The sequence below is a fragment of the Oryx dammah genome, unplaced genomic scaffold (genome assembly GCF_014754425.2).
Source record: "Oryx dammah isolate SB20612 unplaced genomic scaffold, SCBI_Odam_1.1 HiC_scaffold_18, whole genome shotgun sequence".
Classification (NCBI taxonomy): Eukaryota; Metazoa; Chordata; class Mammalia; order Artiodactyla; family Bovidae; genus Oryx; species Oryx dammah.
The window spans coordinates 31,987,567-32,009,178 of NW_024070202.1; the positions used below are offsets into that span (position 1 = coordinate 31,987,567).

At 38.6% G+C, this 21,612-nt stretch overlaps 1 protein-coding gene across 1 annotated transcript; it reads left to right on the plus strand.

Annotated features, from left to right (window-relative positions):
• Nucleotides 1-551: 551 nt before the first annotated feature.
• LOC120878074 (60S ribosomal protein L19-like) lies at nt 552-1,029 on the plus strand. The gene has a single exon (XM_040260652.1). The coding sequence runs from the start codon at nt 573-575 to the stop codon at nt 936-938; it is 366 nt and encodes a 121-aa protein (XP_040116586.1). The 5' UTR covers nt 552-572; the 3' UTR covers nt 939-1,029.
• The last annotated feature ends 20,583 nt before the right edge of the window (nt 1,030-21,612 follow it).

The window sequence follows — 21,612 nt, forward strand, 5'->3', positions numbered from 1 at the left end:
CCTAAGAGTCCCATCCTACAACTTTTCATGAGAGTTGATAAAAACATGAATCTTATCATTTATATTACATATACACAAACCATATAACTGTTTTACATATACATATATATAATACAAATAAATGGAGAAAGAAAGAGATTGATTTAGTGCATCCTTCTACCATCTCAGCAAGGGCACTTGCACTTAATATTTAACATCACCTGGGATCTGGGAGACTTGGATCATTCCTGTTGCCCTGTCTAGGAAATAGAGCATAAATCAGAATGGCTGGAATAACCTACATTCTCACTACCATCATGATCCAAAGCTACAGTGTCTGACTCAGAAACTTACATGAAATATACATGACTGAAAACAAGTACATACAATAGCTCCAGCATTCACCCCTGTTTAAATCCAGGAATGTCAGTCTTCCTGGAGACTGACATGTCAGTATCTCTGCCTAGGTCCATAAGTTTACCCAGTGAATCTGTCTTCTCTACTCACTTATACCTCCACTCAAGCTACAGCTCTGCCTGTATCATTCTAGTACAACCATAAAGGTACCAAGCCAACGCCGGAAGGGCAGGCATATGGGTATAGGTAAGCGAAAGGGTACTGCCAATGCTCGAATGCCCAAGAAGGTGACGTGGATGAGGAGGATGAGAATTCTGCGCCGGCTGCTCAGACGATACCGCGAATCTAAGAAGATTGACCGCCACATGTATCACAGCCTGTACCTGAAGGTGAAGGGTAACGTGTTCAAAAACAAGCGGATTCTCATGGAACATATCCACAAGCTGAAGGCAGACAAGGCTCGCAAGAAGCTTCTGGTGGACCAGGCCGAGGCCCGCAGGTCTAAGACCAAGGAAGCCCGCAAGCGCCGTGAAGAGCGGCTCCAGGCCAAGAAGGAGGAAATCATCAAGACTCTGTCCAAGGAGGAAGAGACCAAGAAATAAAGTTCTCTCCCTCTTCTCTGTACATAGTGGCCTCGGCAACTGCATAGATCACTCATTCAATAAAAGACAAGCCTTTATCTGCCTAAAAAAACAAAACCAAAAAAAAAAAAAAAGGTACCAAGCCAAGAGGGTAAGTAGATGCTAAAACCAAGCTCATGTCTGCTTGCCAAACGATATACCTGGTCCAAGATGTGTCTTTCTGGCCAAAAGAGACCCTTTTTTCCTAATTCACAAGAAGACAGGTATGTCAAGGACTGGCCCTTGGAAGAAATGGGTCAGAGTGTGAAGATTTTGAGCAAAGGAAAGACATCTAACTTATGGTTTAAGAGGATCACTCTAGCTTTGTGTTAAGAATAAATTGTGAGAGTTGATAGGGGTGGCAAGGGTAAAAGTAGGAAGACCAGTGTGGAGGTTAATCTAATTTACCAAGGCAAAGATGGTGGTAGCTTGGAACACAGTGATAGCAGTGGAGGAGGTGAGAAGTGGCTGTATTCTTGATATGGTTTGTTTTTTTTTGTTTTGTTTTGTTTTTGTTTTTTTGTTTTTAATGTTTTTATTTTTATTTATTTATTTATTTATTTATAATTTTTACTTTACAATTCTGTATTGGTTTTGGCATAGATTTTTTAGAGAAGTCTTCAGTATTTGCTGACAAAGAGAGATAGGATAAAGAGAGAAGTCAAGGATGACTCGAGTTTTGGGTGTTAGCAATTGGAACAATGAGGCTGCCATTGAATGAGAGAAGGAACCAACAGGACAAGGAGTTTTCAGGAAAAGATGAGGAACTCAGTCTTAAACGTGACAAATTTGAGACTCCCATTAGATATCTACGTGGCAATAATGATAAGCTAACTGATATACATGTCTGTAGTTGAGTGTAGAAAACTAGAGTAAAAAAGTAAATGTAGGCATTGTAAGTGCCATAGATGGCAGCCAAAGCCATGAGGCTGAGAGAAGTCACCAATGGAACAAAGAAGCAAAAAGAACCAAGAACTAGGCTCTGGGGCTCCCCCCAACACTACGAGATAGAGGAGAAAAGAAGAAACAGCAAAGGAGACTGAGATGAAGTAGCTAGCGTGACAGGATGAAAACTTCGTGGCACCCAGAAGCCAAAAGAGGAAAATGTTTCAAGGAGGAAGAGTGATCAGCTGTGCCAGAAGCTGCTGGAAGTTTCAGCAGGACAGTCTGAGAAATGATACCACACTGAGTTAGCAATGGAGAGGTTTGGGAGCATTCTAAGAGAAATAGTCATAACCTAAAAACTTTTATTTCAAAGAAAAATTAAAAACAAACATCCAGCTCAAGAAGCTAGAAAGATAAATAAATATCCCACAATGTTAGCCTAGATGAATTTCAAGATTAGTTCGAGGACATAAATCTCCGTTGAGCTTCCTGGGTATCTCAGTGGTAAAGAATACACCTGCAGTGCTGGAGACATAGGAGTTGTGGGTTCGATCCCTGGGTCAGGAAGATCCCCTGGAGGAGGGCATGGCAACTCACTCCAGTATTCTTGCCTGGAGAATCTCATGGACAGAGGAGCCTAGCAGACTACAGTCCATGGGATCGCACAGAGTTGGACATGACTGACGTAACTGAGCATGCATGCAAGTCTCTGTCAAAACAGAACAAGAAATAGAAAACACACACCATCAGTGTTGAGAGAGTGAATATCACTTTAGTTCCAAAGATTTAAAAACTGTAAGAAAATATGTCATATACAACTTCAGGTCAATAATATTTTTACTAATAAAACTGATTATATTTTAGGAAATTATATAGTACCAAAATTAAGGAAAGGGAAAAAAAGGGATGGTTCAACAATTATTGAATGGTTATTAAATGGTTATCACATGTATTTCTAAGTGAAAAGCTTAAATTGCAGAGTAACATGCATTGCACAATGCCACTTTTGTTTAAAATGTATATGCTCATATATATCCATATATATATATACAGATATGAAAGCTGGACAGTAAAAAAGGTTGAGTGTCAAAGAATTGATGCCTTTGAACTGTGGTGTTAGATAAGACTCTTGAGAGTCTCTTGGACTGCAAGGAGATCAAACCAGTCAATCCTAAAGGAAATCAACGCTGAACATTCATTGGAAGGACTGATGCTGAAGCTGAAGCTCCAATACTTTGGCCACCTGATTCAAAGTGCTGACTCATTGGAAAAGATCCTGATGCTAGGAAAGATTGAGGGCAGAAGAAGAGGAGACAAAGGATGAGATGGTTGGATGGTGTCATCGACTCAATAGACATGAGTTTGAGCAAGCTCTGGTAGATGGTGAAGGACAGGGAAGCCTAGCATGCTGCAGTCCATGGAGTTGCAAAGAGTCAGACATGACTGAGTGACTGAACAAGAACAACAACAATTTTAGTGCTGGGGGAAGGTATTTTACTTAATTCATTCGGGGGGATAATTAATAGATGCACATGGTACAAAATTCAAGGCACAAGAGAGTAAAGAGTGAAAAATCTCCCTCTCATCAAGGCCCCAACTCATAAATTTACTTTACCCACAGGCATCCACTGCTGCCACCTTCTTATACATTCCCCCAGAGATACTTCACATATACAGGAGCACACATGGATTGATAAAAGCGTTCCCCTTCGTTGGGACATATTTGTCTTTTTTCTCTATGCTAGTATATTAGGGTCTCGCTCAGGTGCTGAGCCAAAAGCACCAGGCTGCAATGGAATCATTTGCAGCAACACACCTATTTATTGTCTCACTAGTCAGTCTCAGCCACACACCATCATCACCATGAACTCGTCAACAAAAGTGATCCTTCTGCAGACCCTCCCTGTAACTCCTAACCTCCTGCTGGGATAGGACAGGGCTGTGGCCCAGCAGAATGGAGTGAGACAGAAAGTCCAACTTTTCAGACAGCTCTCCCCCATTCCTCCTCCACAATTCACCCCAGGATCCAGAGGCATCTTGTTGTTGCCAGCAACCACCCAGTACCTCAGGGATCTCAGCAACTTTCCTCACTACCAACTCGTAAAGCCAGTCTCGGGGTCCTCACTCAGTTACCACTCACCTGCTCACATGCCAGCTTCTAAACTGTGATCATTGTTTTCTCTTTCCCTGTTCTTCCTGCCCTGTGGGCCTATGATTATTTTTAATCCATTTACAGTAGGTTTGGTAAGGTTTCAGGCAGGAGAAAAATTAAAGAGATGTATTAAAGCTGTCATCTTAACCCTGAAATGCTCATTCCTTTTTTTTTTAACATATAATAAAGCTATTATTAAATGATGCAAAGAACTCCTACAACAACATAAGCAAATAATTCAATTCAAAAATGGACAAAGGACCAGAATAGACATTTCTCTAAAGAAGATACATAAATGATCAGTAAGTACGTGAAAATATGCTCAACACCACCAGTGTTTAGGGAAATGCAAATCAACCCACATTGAGATATCACTTCACACTCACTAAGATAGCTATCATCAAGAAAGGTAAAACAACAAGTATTGGTAAGGAGGTGGAAAAAGTGAAACCCTTGCGCATTGCTTGCAGAAATGTAAAATGGTACAATCACTGGAAAGTTTTGTCAGCTCCTCAAAAAATTAAACATAGAATTACCATATGATCCAGTGATTCCTCTCCTAGGTACATTCTTGAAAGAATTGAAAGCAGAGACTCAAATAGATACTTGTCATTCACTGCAGTATTATTCACAATGGCCAAAAAGTGGAAACAACTCATGTCCATCAACAGATCAATAGCTAAGCAAAATATGGTATATATGTATGCATTTATAAAATACATATATATGTGTGTATGTACGTATGTATACACTTACACACATACATACAATGGAGTATTATTCTGCCTTAAAAAGGAATCAAATTCTGATATATGCTACAACATGGATGAACCTTAAAAACATCCCAAGTAAAGTAAGCCAGACACAAAGGACAACTTTTGTACCATTCCACTTAAATGACACCCAAGGGTCTTCCCAGGAGGCACATGGAAGAGAATCTGCCTGCCAATGCAGGAGACACAGGTTTGGTTCCTGGACCAGGAAGAATCCACATGCCGTGAAGCGACTAAGCCCACGCACCACAACTACTGAACCTGTGCTCTACAGCCTGTGCTCTGCGAGAGGAGAAGCCACCGAAATGCGAAGCCTGCACACGCCAACTGGAGAGTGGCTCCTGCTCACCACAACTAGAGAAAAAGCTCACACAGCAACAAAGACCCAGCACAGCCAAAAATAATTTAAACTTTTTTAAAATGACATACACAGCAGGAAAATTGATACAGACAGAAAGCAGAATAGAGGTTACAAGAGGCTGGGGTAAGAGAATGGAGAGTTAGTGTTTAATAAATAACAGAGTTTCCAGTAGGGATGATGAAAAGTTCTAGAAAATGGAGGGCTACACATTTTGAAAATACTTAATGTCACTGAATAGTACACTTGAAAAATGGTTAAAGTGATACATTTTTTAAAATATTTATTTAGGAGAAAGAAACGGCAACCCACTCCAGTGTTGTTGCCTGGAGAATCCCAGGGATGGGGGAGCCTGGTGGGATGCTGTCTATGAGGTCGCACAGAGTCGGACACGACTGAAGTGACTTAGCAGCAGCAGCAGCAACCTGCAAACAGCTGTCTTCCAATCAGGGTCCTTGAAGACCATGGGCTTCCTGCTCCTTGTAGGCACCCTTCCACCGAGGGGGGCTGGCACCTAGTCAGTGCAAGTGCCCTCACCTGCCCCTGGGAGAGAAGGCCCAGTTCAGAAGCCCTCACAGGTGTTGAGGTTCAGCAGAAGTGTGTAAGCCCAGAATCTAGGGAATGGCAGTTTGGGTAGTGGAAAGCTAGCTGGTCCTCACGGATGGAGCTCAGCACTCCCACAGGCTTGTGGCTGGGGTTGGGGGGCAGTTTAGGGGTCTGAACCTGAGAGGGAGGGGTTGCCCTTTTCTCAGGGTGGGGCCTTGTTGCTGGCATGTCTCTGGGAAGCTGTTCCTGGTGGCCTGGTTTTGTTAGAATCCAGAAGGTGACTCTGGGCTACTCCATGGGACAGGACAGCCCCTGGGGGTGTAGCTAAGCTCTCGGGCTGAGGCCGGCAGTTGTCTGGTTGGACCTGGAGCGAGACTAGGGCCCAGTCGCAGGGAGCTGGGGTTAGTGGAAATGGCCCCACAGGTCCCCAGCACAGCCAGGGGGCCAGAGTCATCAGAGTCGTGATGGTAGCAGCAGTTCCTGCCTTGAGGTGATGGGGGAACAGGCATTCTGGGCTGACAGTGGGTGAAGGGGTGCCACCATGTGCCCCCCTGTTGCCAGCCCGGCCCACACACAGGGCCTTGGGGATGAAATTTTCCACATCGTTTGGTATGTTTGTCTCAAAAATAGAATTTCCAACTTGGGACAAAAATAATAATAATAATAAAATAAAATATTTATTTATTTGTCTGCCCCGGGTCTTAGCTGCAGCATGAAAGATTTTTAGTTGCAGCATATAGGACCTAGTTTCCTCCTGACCAGGGATCAAACCTGGACCCCTTGGATTGGGAGTGCAGAGTCTTACCCTGCGGACCACCAGGGAAGTCCAGTGATGTTTTATATTATATATATTTGACCACAATGCAAAAAATTTAATTGAATACATGCTAGAGTAATCAGCACAAGGGTGCTCTGTTGACTATATTTTCTGGCAAAGTTAGAATTAAGCAGAAAAACTTTGTTTCACCTCTTGCTGAAAATCTTTTTTAAACCTATGACCTCACTTTCCTCCTTAAAGACCCTGAGTGGCTGAGTACTTTCAGCTGTACACCAGTGATCTCTGCACAAGCCAGCAATAAATAATAAGCTGGCAGTATGCCTGTGAGTTGGGCTTCACTGGGCTGCATAGTGTTCCAAAATACTTTAATAGCTGCCAACTTTTAAAATTAAAAAAAGGAACTAATAAAAATCTAGATACTCAACTCCTCTTAAAAATCAGAAGAGCCAATGACCCTGAGCTCACAGTCATGCATTGTCATAATGAACTGAAACTAAGAGCCAGTAGCTACCCTATTAAAAACACAGAACCCTAGCAAATTCACCTACTTCTCTCCTATTTTACTTGCCTGGCCCTGCAGGCATTTTAAAGAGTTGTCAACCTCTTTAATAAGAAGGGGTCAAAAAATAGAAATGAAGAAGTTAATCTATAAAGTTACTGGGAATACAGTAATCCCAGGATACCTGTTTTTAACTCCCTATTTGGGGGCAGGAGGAGAAGGGGACGACCCAGGATGAGATGGCTGGATGGCATCACGGACCCGATGGACGTGAGTCTGAGTGAGCTCCGGGAGATGGTGATGGACAGGGAGGCCTGGCGTGCTGCGATTCATGGGGTCGCAAAGAGTCGGACACGACTGAGTGATTGAACTGAACTGAATGATTTTTCATTCATTCAAATGATGGGGGTGGAATATATTACATTTAAGGTATATTGAGAAAGGTTAGTAAAAATTTTTTACTTTTTATAAAGTGACATTTTATAAATGTGATAGTGAGTTTACTTTCATACTTGTATCTTAGGATAATAATAAATTTAGAGAACAAAACTGGCTCTTAAGACTTTACAGGATCACAAAATCAATTCAAATCTATTTGAAAAACAAGTCATCAAAAGAGACTAGTTATCCACTCAGAACTGAGCTGTCACAGCAAATAGCTGGGGAGAAGAAATAACAAGTACACATAATTTAGGTACCTTGGTATTGTGTAGATATATTTGGGAATTGTAGATGAGAGAGCATATTGGACTTGGGGTGGCAAGTGCCTCCTGCCACTTCCTAGCCATGGGAGATTTGACAGCTGAATGAAAATAATATTACTCATTTTGAGGAACAGATAAGGAGACAGAGCATGTGACAATGTTTGTAGGCTATAATAAAGTATTCAAATGCAAGTTTTTACTTGCCTGCAGTGCTCTGTATATCTTAGTTCATATCGGCTCAATACTACTCAGAGTAGGGTTGATGAACTGACACTGGCCCATGAACTCTTTGCCTACAATAAACTAAACACCAAAGCTGACTGAGTAAACCTTTGGAAAGAGCAATGTGATATTGCTATATCACCCAAGCCTGTGGTCAGCGACTCCTCTGACCATGGTACAGACTAGTCAGTATTAGTTAACTCACAAAATGGGGTGCAGGTGACATGAGCTATATACAGGTCAGGAGAAGTAGAACCATTTAAGGTTAGTTTGTCAATGGAAACCCCAAGGTATATAAAAATCTGAAAATGTAAGCACTTTTAGGAACTTACTTTTACAATTAATTCAAATGTTACTTAAGCCTTTTAAAAAATATGGTGGCTAAAGGAGCCTTACTGGATAGTTTTGCCAAAAACAAAAACAAAACCCAAACATACTTTTCCTGACTGTAACAACAATAGTTAACCAAATGATGACAACAGGAGTGATTCCAAAGAAAGAAAGGTTAAAAGAGCTTGTACTTTTATTCAGAGTATGATCCCTTGGTTTTGTAGCCATGAGTGATAGTCAAGTGCTAAAACCATAGTGTTACTTGTAGAAAGGTATAGCTAATGAAGCAATGAGGCCACCTAAACTCCTAAACTTAAGTGATAAATTTTGCATAAAAAGAAAAGTTTAAAACAAAAAATGTTTGGAAGAAAAAACTGGGTTAAAAAGTTGACAAAAATTTAATATTTCTTTAACAAACATCTGTTTTTTGAAAGTGTCTCATAATAATGGCACTTCAAGTTGCTAAAACTAACAAACCATATACAGTTCACATTAGTCAAAGATGTTAGTGAAAGACCAAATCAGAAAATTTTGAGAGAACAGCACTGAAACATGTACATTACCATATGTGAAATAGATGACCAGTTCAAGTTCGATGCATGAAACAGGGCACTCAAAGCTGGTGCACTGGGACCACCCAGAGGGATGGGATGGGGAGGGAGGTGAGAGGGGGGGTTCAGGATGGGGGACACATGTACACCCGTGCCTGATTCATGTCAATGTATGGCAAAAACCACTACAATATTGTAAAATAATTAGCCTCCAATTAAAATAAATAAATTAATTTTTTAAAAAAGAAATTGTAACTCACCTTAACAAAAAAAAAAGATTTGCTTCAAATTGATGAATCTAGAACAAAAAATGTAGCTCAGGTACGACTTTTTATAGTCATTCTATAATTGATGTTTTCAGAAATGGTTAATGATATGAATGACTAACAATAAATAAAGCTAGGAAAGTATTTTTCATTGCAAATTGATATGCACAGACATAGTTAATACATAAAGTTATTAAAACAAAACACAGACAGACAACTTATACATTATTTGCAACAAGTAACATTATGAGCAATCCATCCTGGATTGGTCAATCAAAATCTTTAATGACAATAAATGTGTACATTCAAATACAAATGAACTTATTTATAAAAACAGAAACAGATTCAGAGACATAGAAAACAAATTTATGGTTACCAAGAGGAAAGAGGGGAGGGACACATTAGGAGTTTGGGATTAACAGATAAAAACTAAGCTAAAACAGATAAAAAACAAAGTCCTACTGTATAGCACAGGAAACTATATTCAATAGCCTGTAAGAAAGAATAATGAAAAGGATATGAAGAAGAACATATATATAGTATGTGTGTGTGTATATATATAAATGTAGATAGATACGTAGAGACAGACATGTAAAACTGAATCACTTTGCTGTACATCAGAAACACACCACTATTAATTATATACCAATAAAAATTTCTTAAAAACATGTGCACAGGGAATTCCCCAGTAGTCCAGTGGTAAGGACTGTGCTTCCACTGCTAGTGACACGGGTTTGATCCCTGGTCAGAGAACTAAGGTCCACATGCCACGACATGGCCTCAATAAATACCGTGTACATTGAAAGTATTCACATAGGCACTTAATATAAGAATCATTATTTTCCTCATAACTTTGTTTAGTTAGAACTGCAGAAGACAGAAAGTTGAGTGTGCAGCAATTTCAATACTAACCACCTGTATATACACATCCAGTGAGTGTGTACAACTTTTGTATCTTTTTTCTTGTGTGTTGTCATATACACATCTCAGGAGGTAAAATCACAGTGTGGAGACTCAATGAAAGAGGAAAAGAGCTAAGAATGATTTCCAAGTTTTTGACTTAAGCAAATGAAAAGATGGTAGAGGCATTTACTGACATTTTGAAGAACTGGGATTAGGGAGAAAAATGTTTGATTTTTGACATGTTTTTAAGATATAATTATGAGATATCAAAATAAACGTATTCAAAGTAGTTATGATTTTTCTTAAGAAAGAAATATAAACTTGAGGAGTGTTCAGAATTTCAATGTTTCACAGCTCACTTCTAAATTATTTTTATGTAATTGAAAGAGCTGGAATTCACATATCCTGTATTTTACCACTATTGAATTCATATATCCCATATTTTACTACCAAATATGCTACAAACTTGGAGAAGGAAATGGCAACCTACTCTAGTATTCTTGCCTGGAGAATTCCACGGATGGGCTACCGTCCATGGAGTCACAAAGAGTCAGGCACAACTGAGCAACTAACACACATGCTGCAAACTAGCTGTATAAATAGAGATATCAACCAACTTTTCTTAGCTTCCATTTCCTCATGGAGACATAAATTTTACCCCATTCATAGAGCAGGTGATGCAACTATGAACATTTTGAAAATGGAAAAGGCAAATCAATATCTGGAGTTACTATTGTCTCTTATGCTTTTGGATAACAAAGTAAACAAGCCATTTATTTTCTTTGTTTCCATAAAAATATCACTCCTAAAATTGAAGCAGGCAAGTTTAGGAGAATTTTTCATTTTTAAAACAAAGTTGAAAAAGAATGAAACTGGAACACTTTCTAACACCATACACAAAAATAAACTCAAAATGGATTAAAGATCTAAACGTAAGACCAGAAACTATAAAACTCCTAGAGCAGAACATAGGCAAAACACTCTCCGACATATATCACAGCAGGATCCTCTATGACCCACCCCCCAGAATACTGGAAATAAAAGCAAAAATAAACAAATGGGATCTAATTAAGATTAAAAGCTTCTGCACAACAAAGGAAACTATAACCAAGGTGAAAAGACAGCCATCGGAAAGGGAGAAAACAATAGCAAATGAAGCAACTGACAAACAACTCATCTCAAAAATATACAAGCAACTCCTGCAGCTCAATTCCAGAAAAATAAATGACCCAATCAAAAAATGGGCCAAAGAACTAAATAGACATTTCTCCAAAGAAGACATACAGATGGCTAACAAACACATGAAAAGATGCTCAACATCACTCATTATCAGAGAAATGCAAATCAAGACCACAATGAGGTACCATTTCACACCAGTCAGAATGGCTGCTATCCAAAAGTCTACAAGCAACACAAGCTGGAGAGGGTGTGGAGAAAAGGGAACCCTCTTACACTGTTGGTGGGAATGCAAACTAGTATAGTCACTATGGAGAACAGTGTGGAGATTCCTTAAAAAACTGGAAATAGAACTGCCTTATGACCCAGCAATCCCACTGCATACACACCGAGGAAACCAGAATTGAAAGAGATGCGTGTACCCCAATGTTCATCACAGCACTGTTTATAATAGCCAGGACATGGAAGCAACCTAGATGTCCATCAGCAGACGAATGGATAAGAAAGCTGTGGTACATATACACAATGGAGTATTACTCAGCCATTAAAAAGAATACATTTGAATCAGTTCTAATGAGATGGATGAAACCGGAGCCGATTATACAGAGTGAAGTAAACCAGAAAGAAAAACACCAATACAGTATACTAACACATATACATGGAATTTATAAAGATGGTAATGATAACCCTGTATGCGAGACAGCAAACGAGACACAGATGTATAGAACAGACTTTTGGACTCCATGGGAGAGGGAGAGGGAGGGATGATTTGGGAGAATGACATTGAAACATGTCTAATATCATGTAAGAAACGAATCGCCAGTCTAGGTTCGATACAGGATACAGGATGCTTGGGGCTGGTGCACCGGGACGATCCAGAGAGATGGTATGGGGAGGGAGGTGGGAGGGGGATTCAGGATTGAGAACTCATGTACACCCGTGGCAGATTCATGTCAATGTGTGGCAAAACCAATACAGTATTGTAAAGTAAAATAAAAAATAAAAGAGCAATTCTATTTCAGTTATTTGTATAGGAGGCAGTATCAATTTTAGAAATCCAATGAAGCATAGAATTTAAATGAAAAGAATAAATTCTCCTAATTTCATATTTTATGAAAGTTCTTTACTTTTTAAGAATTAAATCACTTACAGATTTTCTGTTACTATTTTGCAAGATGTTGGAAGTATTAAATATATAAAGGCTATCATCATTAAAGAAAATACTTTGTAACCCTCAAACAAGAATAGCATTAGAGTTACTGCATGTGCTTTTAAGTCACAGGTCTGGGTTGTAATTCTGTCTCCACTTAAAAGCTGCTTGAATTTAGACACATTATTACTTTTTTTTTTTTTTGGCCATTCATCCACAGCTTGCAGGTTCTTTGTTCCCTGAATAGGGATTAAACCCACGCACCCACGCCCCCTGATATGGAAACACAAAATCCTAACCACTGGACCATTAGGGAATTCCCCTAGACATATTAATGAACCCTAGTTTCCAATTAGTAAAATGTAAATATTAATAGTATCATCCTAAGGGATGGTTAGGAGGATTAAATGAGATGATATATATAAAGCACTTAGCACTGTGTAAAAGGGCTTGAGAGCAATTAGATATCTCATGAAGTCAGAATCTTTAAAATTAGAATATTCATGAACAATTGACCAGCTTCAACAGTAATCTAATCAACAATGAGCTTTTTTTAAAAATGTGTTGTTAATAGCATCTGGTGCTGGCAAAAACAGAAAAGGAAGCATTCTATTATTACTAACACAAGAGTAAATGGATAGAGGCAGGTAGCCAACATGGCAGAGTATGAGGACCCTGAACTCATCTCCCCCTCCAGACTTACCAAAATTATAACCACTTACGTGGGACTATCTATGAGACTAACCTAAAGACTAGAAGGAAAAAGTTCCACAATTGAAGAGATGAAGAAGACACCACCATGAGAAAGGCAGGGGGGATGAAAACACAGTATGGTCAGAACCCATACCCCTAGGTTTGGAAACCCACAAAAGGAAGAACAGCACAATTGTAGAGGTCCTCCCCAGGGAGTTCAGGAGTGCTACACCAGGAAGATGAGTCCCCAGAGTGTCTGTCTTTGAAAAGTAGCAGGTTTTATGTTCAGGAGAGTGAGAGGGCTATAGAAAGCAGAGATTCTGCATATAAACGCCACACATATAAACGCCACACATGTGCTCTGAGTCCCAGAACAGAAGTAGCAATTTGAAAGGGGCCAGTATCACCCCACACGCTGATCTTGGAGAGCCTACTGGAGAGGCAGGAGGAAACTGAGCCTCCCCCAGGGATGGAGACACTGGTGGCAGCCATCTGGGGGAACTCATTCTCCTGCGATAACACTAGGACTGTCAAGTGCCATTGTGGAATCCTCCCACTAGCCTATCAGCGCTGGAGACCCAGTCACGCCCACCAGTGCGTCAGCACAAATGCCAAGCACTTCTGGGCCATGCAGCCAACTACACAGAGCCCTCCAACAGCCCAAGATCACCACACAAGGCAAAGTCTCACAGAGGCCAGCCCTGCCCACAAGCATGCCCACAGAAGCTGACCCCCATCCAAAAGAAGGTTCCATAGAGCCCAAACAGAGGCATTCCTAGAGCATATGGCTCTGGTGGCCAGAGAGGAGCACACAGCCAAGTCTCATAGGAGGTTACCTACTGAGGCTTTTTCTCCAAGACTGGGAAACAAAACTGACATCCTAACACAAAGAAATCAAAACAAAGATTTGGGCAAAATGACGATATGGAGGAATATGTTCCAAACTAAGGAACAAGACATACCCTTAGAAAGAGAAGGAAACAAAGTGGAGACAAGCATTCTACCTATAAAGAGTTCAAGGTAAATGAATATCAGAAAGATACTCATAAAACTCCAAAAAAAAAAAAAAACACCTGGATGAATGCAGTGAGAATTTCAACAAAGAGAATATATAAAGAAGAATCAAAGAGAGCTAAATAATATAATAATTGAAAGTAAAAATTCACTGGAAGGAATAAACAGTCGATTAGATAATGCACAGGAACCTATCACAGCCTGGAAGATGGAAAAGAGGAAATCACACAAGAAAAAAAATTTTTAAGAGGACAGATTTAGAGACCTCTGGGACAACATCAAGCTTACTAACATTCACATTATAGCAGTAACAGAAGGAGAAGAAAGAGGTAAGTGGGTACAGAACTTACCTGAAGAAATAATACCTGAAAACTCCCCTAACATGGGAGAGGAAACTGACATTCAGGCCCAATAAGGACACAGTCCTGAACAACATAAACCCTAAAGAGTTCCATACCAAGACATATTATCATTTAAATGGCAAAACTTAAAGAGAGACTCCTTAAAGCAGCAAGAGAAAAGCAATTTAGTTATGTATCAGGGAACTCCATAAGATAGTCAGCTGACTGTGATATATATACACAATGGAATATTACTCACCTATTGAAAAGAATCCATTTGAATCAGTTCTAATGAGGTGGATGAAACTGGAGCCTATTATACAGAGTGAAGTAAGTCAGAAAGAAAAACACCAACACATATATACGGAATTTATAAACATGGTAACAATGACCCTATATGCGAGACAGCAAAAGAGACACAGATGTAAAGAACAGACTTTTGGATTCTGTGGGAGAAAGCGAGGGTGGGATGATTTGAAAGAATAGCATTGAAACACGTATATTACCATATGTGAAACAGATCACCAGTCCAGGTTCGATGCATGAGACAGGGTGCTCAGGGCCGGTGCACTGGGATGACCCTGAGGGATGGAATGGGGAGGGAGGTGGGAGGGAGGGTCAGGATGGGGAACACATGTACACTCATGGCAGATTCATGTCAATGTATGGCAAAAACCACTACAATATTGTAAAGTAATTAGCCTCCAATTAAAATAAATTAATCAATTAAAAAAACAAAAATAAATTTTAAAAAAAGATATTCAGCTGACTTTTCAGAATAAACTTTGCAGACCAGGAGGGAGTGGCACAATATATTCAAAATGATGAAAAGGGAAAGCCTGCAACCAAGAATGCTTTACTCTGTAAGGCTACGATTCAGATTTGAAGAAGGGAGAGTTTTACAGACAAGCAAAGGCTAAAAGAGTTCAGTATCACTACATCAGCTTTATAAGAAATGCTAAAGGAATTTCTCTAGGTGGAAAAGAAAAGCCCACAATTAGAAATATGAAAATTATGAAAGGACAAATCTCACTGTAAAGGTAAACACCCAGTAAAGGTAGTAGGTCAACCACTTACAAAGTTAGTAGGAAGGTTGAGAGATAAAACTAGTAAAAGCATACATGTCCACAATAACTAGTTAAGGGATATACAAAATATGTAAAATATAACATTAAAAACATTAAATACTGATAAAAGAGTAAAAATGTAGGATGATTAGAATATAGTTGAACTTAAAAGATTATCAACCTAAAATAATCACATATATATGTATAAATACACACATATATAGGTATAGATACAGATATAGATATAAAAATCTCATGACAACCATAAACCAAAAACCTAATAGATACACTCACAAAAGAGAGAAAGTAATCTAAGCATAACAATAGTCATCATATCACAAGAAGAGGGCAAAAGAACAAAAGAGAATTACAAAAAAAAAAAAACAGAAAACAACAAAATGGCAAATGACAATTTCAATAAGTGCTCCAAACAAAAGACGTAAGAGTGGCTGAATGGATTGAAAAACAAGCCTCATACATCTTCTTCCTATAAGAGACTCACTTCAGATCTGAAAACACACAGAGAACAAAACTGAGGGGAGAAAAAAATGTATTCCATGAATGACTTATAAATTATGATTTATCACCTTCTGAACTGATGTACACATCATCACATCTGAACTGACGTACACAGGACACAACATCACTTCTGTGGTATTCTTATTCAAAATGCATAACATGAATTTAAACATGAGAAAATATCAGGGAAACCCAAATTGAAAGATATTCTACAAGATAAGTCAGGATAATGAAAGGCAAAGAAAGATGGAGGAACTATCCCAAATTGGAAGAGACACTACAACTATAAGCAATGATCCTGGGCATTTGCAAAACAGTTAGTGAAATTTGGATAAGGTTTGGAGATTAGTTAATAGTACTGTATTATAGTTAATTTTCTGGTTTTGACCATCATACATAGTTATGTATGATGTTAACATTCACAAAAGCTTGATAAAAGTTATACTGAAAATCTTTGTACTATTTTTATAACTTTTGATAAAACAGGTTATTTCAAGATGAAAAGTTTAAAATGTTTTAAATAATAGAACATTCATACAGTAATTATGCAGCCATTAAATATGTTTATAAAAATCTTAGTGATGTTGGAAAATGCTTACCCTATAACTGTGGAAAACAACAAAAGCCAGATTATGAATTTGAGTACACATTTGACTATGGAAATTATACAGTACATGCACTGAAAACTAAAGCTCAGAAAGAGTCCACTAAAATATTAAAGAGTAGTCATCTCTAAGTAGAAGATAATAGGTTATACTTTCTTTATTCTTTTTTTTATACTTTTACATTTCCCAATTTTTTTCTTCAATGAACATCTACCATTCTTAGAATTAGAAAAGTTTTATTTTTTAAAACACACCATAATTTTTTATCACCAAAAATCACATACATATTTCTTCAGGCTTGTTTTAATAAAAAAATATTTTTGACACTTTGAATTTTCAAAGTTATGATTTTGATAAGCCAACAGTGATAAGTCTTGGCTTATGTTAGTTTTTTAATTTAGTATCAGTATATAACCAAAAATGATTACTGATCTTACCAGTGATTTGGAAACAAAATCCTGGCACTATGCTTGAAACAATTGCTTCATTTCCACTAAATAACTAGAACCATCCACCAGAGGTCATCAAAGAAGCTTGAACCCATGCCTGAATCTCCATCAAGAACAGAAGCAGAAACCTAATCATTTCTTTTTAGCCTGACACAAGTCAAGAGAAGAATATTTTTGTGCCAAACACTGGGAAATAAAAAAGAAATCAGATCTTGCTGGGAGACAATTCAAGACGGCCACCAGGTGTCCTGAACTCCTTTTGCTTCATATGACAGTCTTCTGAGTAATACGATATTCAGCAATCCATAGTTCAAGGGCTATAAAGCATGTCTCCCTACCCTAAAATACCCTGTCTATGGGACAATGTATATGATTATTATAGACGTGTCTGCTCCCTCTACCCTGGCACTGCCCAGATAAAGATCAATAAATTTCCCATAATATTCCCATAAATATATTCCATAAATATTCCCCCATTCCTACTCTGACAAGCTTAAGACCAGGTTCTCATTCATATCTCCAGACTTCCCACTCCCTGCCTCGTTAGAGCAAACTCCAGTCACAATTTGGAGCTTCGTTCACCTTTTACCCAATTAGTCTTAGCTTTCAGTCATAACTGCATCCCTACCAGTTCTGTTCCAATCTCATCTCTGCAGATCAAACCTGATCTACAAAGCTCCCCAGGCATGCAGTACCAACTGCTTAGTTAAGACACTCATTGTTAACCCTCCTGGACCACGATGGCCACATCTGCCTGCCTCCACTCTTCAGTACAGCTCCTCTAGACCATCTCTACCATCTGCTTTTACACTCTGCCTGCTGGGGGCCCAGTCACCCCCACATGTAATATGTCAGGAAAAGACTGATTTACACTGTACCCTATTTTAGTTTTCTTTTTTAAATTTGTCACTGCTCTTTTTCCAGAAAGGACTTAATATAACATATATTCTGATTCTATATTTTTTTGAAATATAGACGATATATAATATTATGCTAGTTTCAGGTATACTACCATAGTGATTTGACATTGGCATACATTAAGAAATGATTACCACAATGTCTAGTAACCATCTGTCCCCATAAAAAGTTAACTACAATGTTATTGACCATATTCCTCATGCTTTGTATTATATCCCCATGACAATTGCACTCATCTCACACGCTAGTAAAGTAATGCTCAAAATTCTACAAGCCAGGCTTCAGCAGTACGTGAACCATGAACTTACAGATGTTCAAGCTGGTTTTAGAAAAGGCAGAGGTACCAGAGATCAAATTGCCAACATCTGCTGGATCATGGAAAAAGCAAGAGAGTTCCAGAAACACATCTATTTCTGCTTTATTGACTATGCCAAAACCTTTGACTGTGTGGATCACAATAAACTGTGGAAAATTCTGAACGAGATGGGAATACCAGACCACATAACCTGCCTCTTGAGAAATCTGTATGCAGGCCAGGAAGCAACAGTTAGAACTGGACATGGAACAACAGATTGGTTCCAAATAGGAAAAGGAGTACGTCAAGGCTGTATATTGTCACCCTACTTATTTAACCTAGATGCAGAGTACATCATGGGAAACACTGGGCTGGATGAAGCACAAGCTGGAATCAAGATTGCTGGGATAAATATCAATCACCTCAGATATGCAGATGACACCACCCTTATGGCAGAAAGTGAAGAGGAACTAACAAGTCTCTTGATGAAAGTGAAACAGGAGAGTGAAAAAGTTGGAAAAAGCTCAACATTCAGAAAACTAAGATCATGGCATCTGGTCCCATCACTTCATGGCAAATAGAAGGGGAAACAGTGGAAACAGTGTCAGACTTTATTTTTGGGGGCTCCAAAATCACTGCAGATGGTGATTGCAGCCATGAAATTGAGAGATGCTTGCTCCTTGGAAGGAAAGTTATGACCAACCTAGACAGCATATTCAAAAGCAGAGACATTACTTTGCTAACAAAGGTCTGTCTAGTCAAGGCTATGGTTTTTCCAGTAGTCATGTATGGATGTGAGAGTTGGACTGTGAAGAAAGCTGAGCGCCGAAGAATTGATGCTTTTGAACTGTGGTGGTGGAGAAGACTCTTGAGAGTCCCTTGGACTGCAAGGAGATCCAACCAGTCCATTCTAAAGGAGATCAGCCCTGGATGTTCTTTGGAAGGAATGATGCTAAAGCTGAAACTAATACTTTGGCCACCTCATGCAAAGAGTTGACTCATTGGAAAAGACTCCAATGCTGGGAGGGATTGGGGGCAGGAGGAGAAGGGGACGACAGAGGATGAGATGGCTGGATGGCATCACCGACTCAATGGACATATAAGTTTGAGTGAACTCCGGGAGTTGGTGATGGATAGGGAGGCCTGGCGTGCTGTGGTTCATTGGGTCGCAAAGAGTCGGACACGACGGAGCAACTGAAATGAACTAACTGACTTATATAACTGGAGTTTTGCATCTCTCAATCTTCTGCACCTATTTCACCTAGTCTCCCAACTCCCCTCCCATCTGGCAACCACCTGTTTGCTCTCTGCATCCGAGTCTATTTTCACTTCATTTTTTTTATTTCATTTATTGTTGTTTTAGATTTCACATATACGTGAGGTCACGAGGTATTCATCTTCCCCTTTTGACTTATTTCACTTAGCATAATACTCTCTAGATCCATCCATGTTGTCCCAAATGGCAAGATTTCATCTAATGGCTGAGTAACTTTTCATTATATATATATATATATATATATATATATATATACACATATATATACACACACCTCTGTGTGTGTGTGTGTGTGTATACAACATCTCACATCTTTATCCATTCATCTACCTATGGACACTTAGGTTGCTTTCATATCTTGGCTATTATGAATAATGCTGCAATGAACATTGACGTGCATGTATCTTTTTGAATTCATGCTTTTGCTTTCATTGGGTAAATACCAAGAGGTGCAATTGTTAAATAATATGGCAGTTCTAGTTTTAATTTTTTGAGGAACATCCATACTGTTTTTCCTAGTGGCTGCACCTATTTACAGTTGTAACAACAGCATATGAGGGTTCCCTTTTCCCCACATCCTTGACAACACGTTTTTTGTCTTTTTGATGTCAGTCACTCTGACAGACTTGAGGTTATATCTCATTGTTGTTTTTAGTTGCATTTCCCAATTATTGATATGAGCATCTTTTCATGTATCTTTTAGCCATCTGGATGTCTTCTTTAGAAAAATATCTATTTGGGCTCTCTGCCCATTTTAAAATCATTTGCTTGTTTTTTTTAATGTGAGTTGTATGAGTTCTTTGTACATTTTGGATATTAACCTCTTATCATATATATTTGAAAAATCTCCCATCCAGTAGGCTGCCCTTCTGTTGAGTTTCCTTCCCTATGCAAGAGCTTTTTAGTTTGATGTAGTCCTATTCATTCATTTTTGCTTTTCTTTCTGAGGCAACAAGATAAAATAAAATTTAAAAACCATATATATATATATATTTTTTTTTTTTTTTTTTTTTTTTTGCTGAGATCAATGTCTAAGAGTTTATTGACTGTGTTTTCTTCTGAAGTTTAATGGCTTCAGATTTTACAAATAAGCCCATTTTGAGGTTTTTTTTTTTTTTTTGAGTTTATTTTTTATATGGCATAAGAAAGTGGTCCAGTTTTTTCAACACCATTTGTTGAAGAGGTTGTCTTTTCTCCATTGTATATTCTTACCTCCCTTGTCATAGATTTATGGACCAAATAAGCACGGGCTTATTTCTGGGCTATTTCTGTTTTATTGATCTGTGTCTGTTTTTGTGCCCACACCATACTGTCTTAATGACTGTGCTTTGTAATATAATTTGAAATCAAGGAATGTGATGCCTCCATCTTTGTTATTTCTCAAAATTGCTTTGGCTATTCAGGGTCTTTGGTGTTTCCATAGAAATTTTAGAATTATTTGTTCTAGTTCTGTGAAATGTCACTGGTAAAAATCGGCATTGCATTGAATCTATAGATTCACTAGGTAATATGGTTACTTTGACAATGTTAATTATTTTAATCCATGAGCATGGCATAGCTTTCCATTTGTTTGTGTTGTATTCAATTTCTTTCATCAATGTCTTATAGTTTTTAGAGAACAAATCTTTTACCTTTTTGGTTAGGTTTATTCCTAGATATCTCAGAGAAGGTGATGGCACCCCACTCCAGTACTCTTGCCTGGAAAATCCCATGGACAGAGAAGCCTGGTAGGTTGTGATCCATGTGGTCGCGAAGAGTTGGACACGACTAAATGACTTCACTTTCACTTTTCACTTTCATGCATTGGAGAAGGAAATGGCAACCCACTCCAGTGTTCTTGCCTGGAGAATCCCAGGGACGGGGGAGCCTGGTGGGCTGCCGTCTATGGGGTCGCACACAATCAGACACGACTGAAGTGACTTAGCAGCAGCAGCATTCCTAGATATCTTATTCTTTTTGCTGCAATGCAACTATAAATGGACTATTTCTTAATTTATCTTTCTGATGGTTTGTGGTTAGTATATAAAAACAAAACAGATTTCTATATATTTATTTTGTATCCTGCAATTGTACTGAATTCATTTATTAGTTATAATAGTTTTTGGTGGCATCTAGAAATTTCTATATATAGTATCATGTTGTCTGCAAAAATGAGTTTTACTTCTTCCTTTCCAATTTGGATTCCT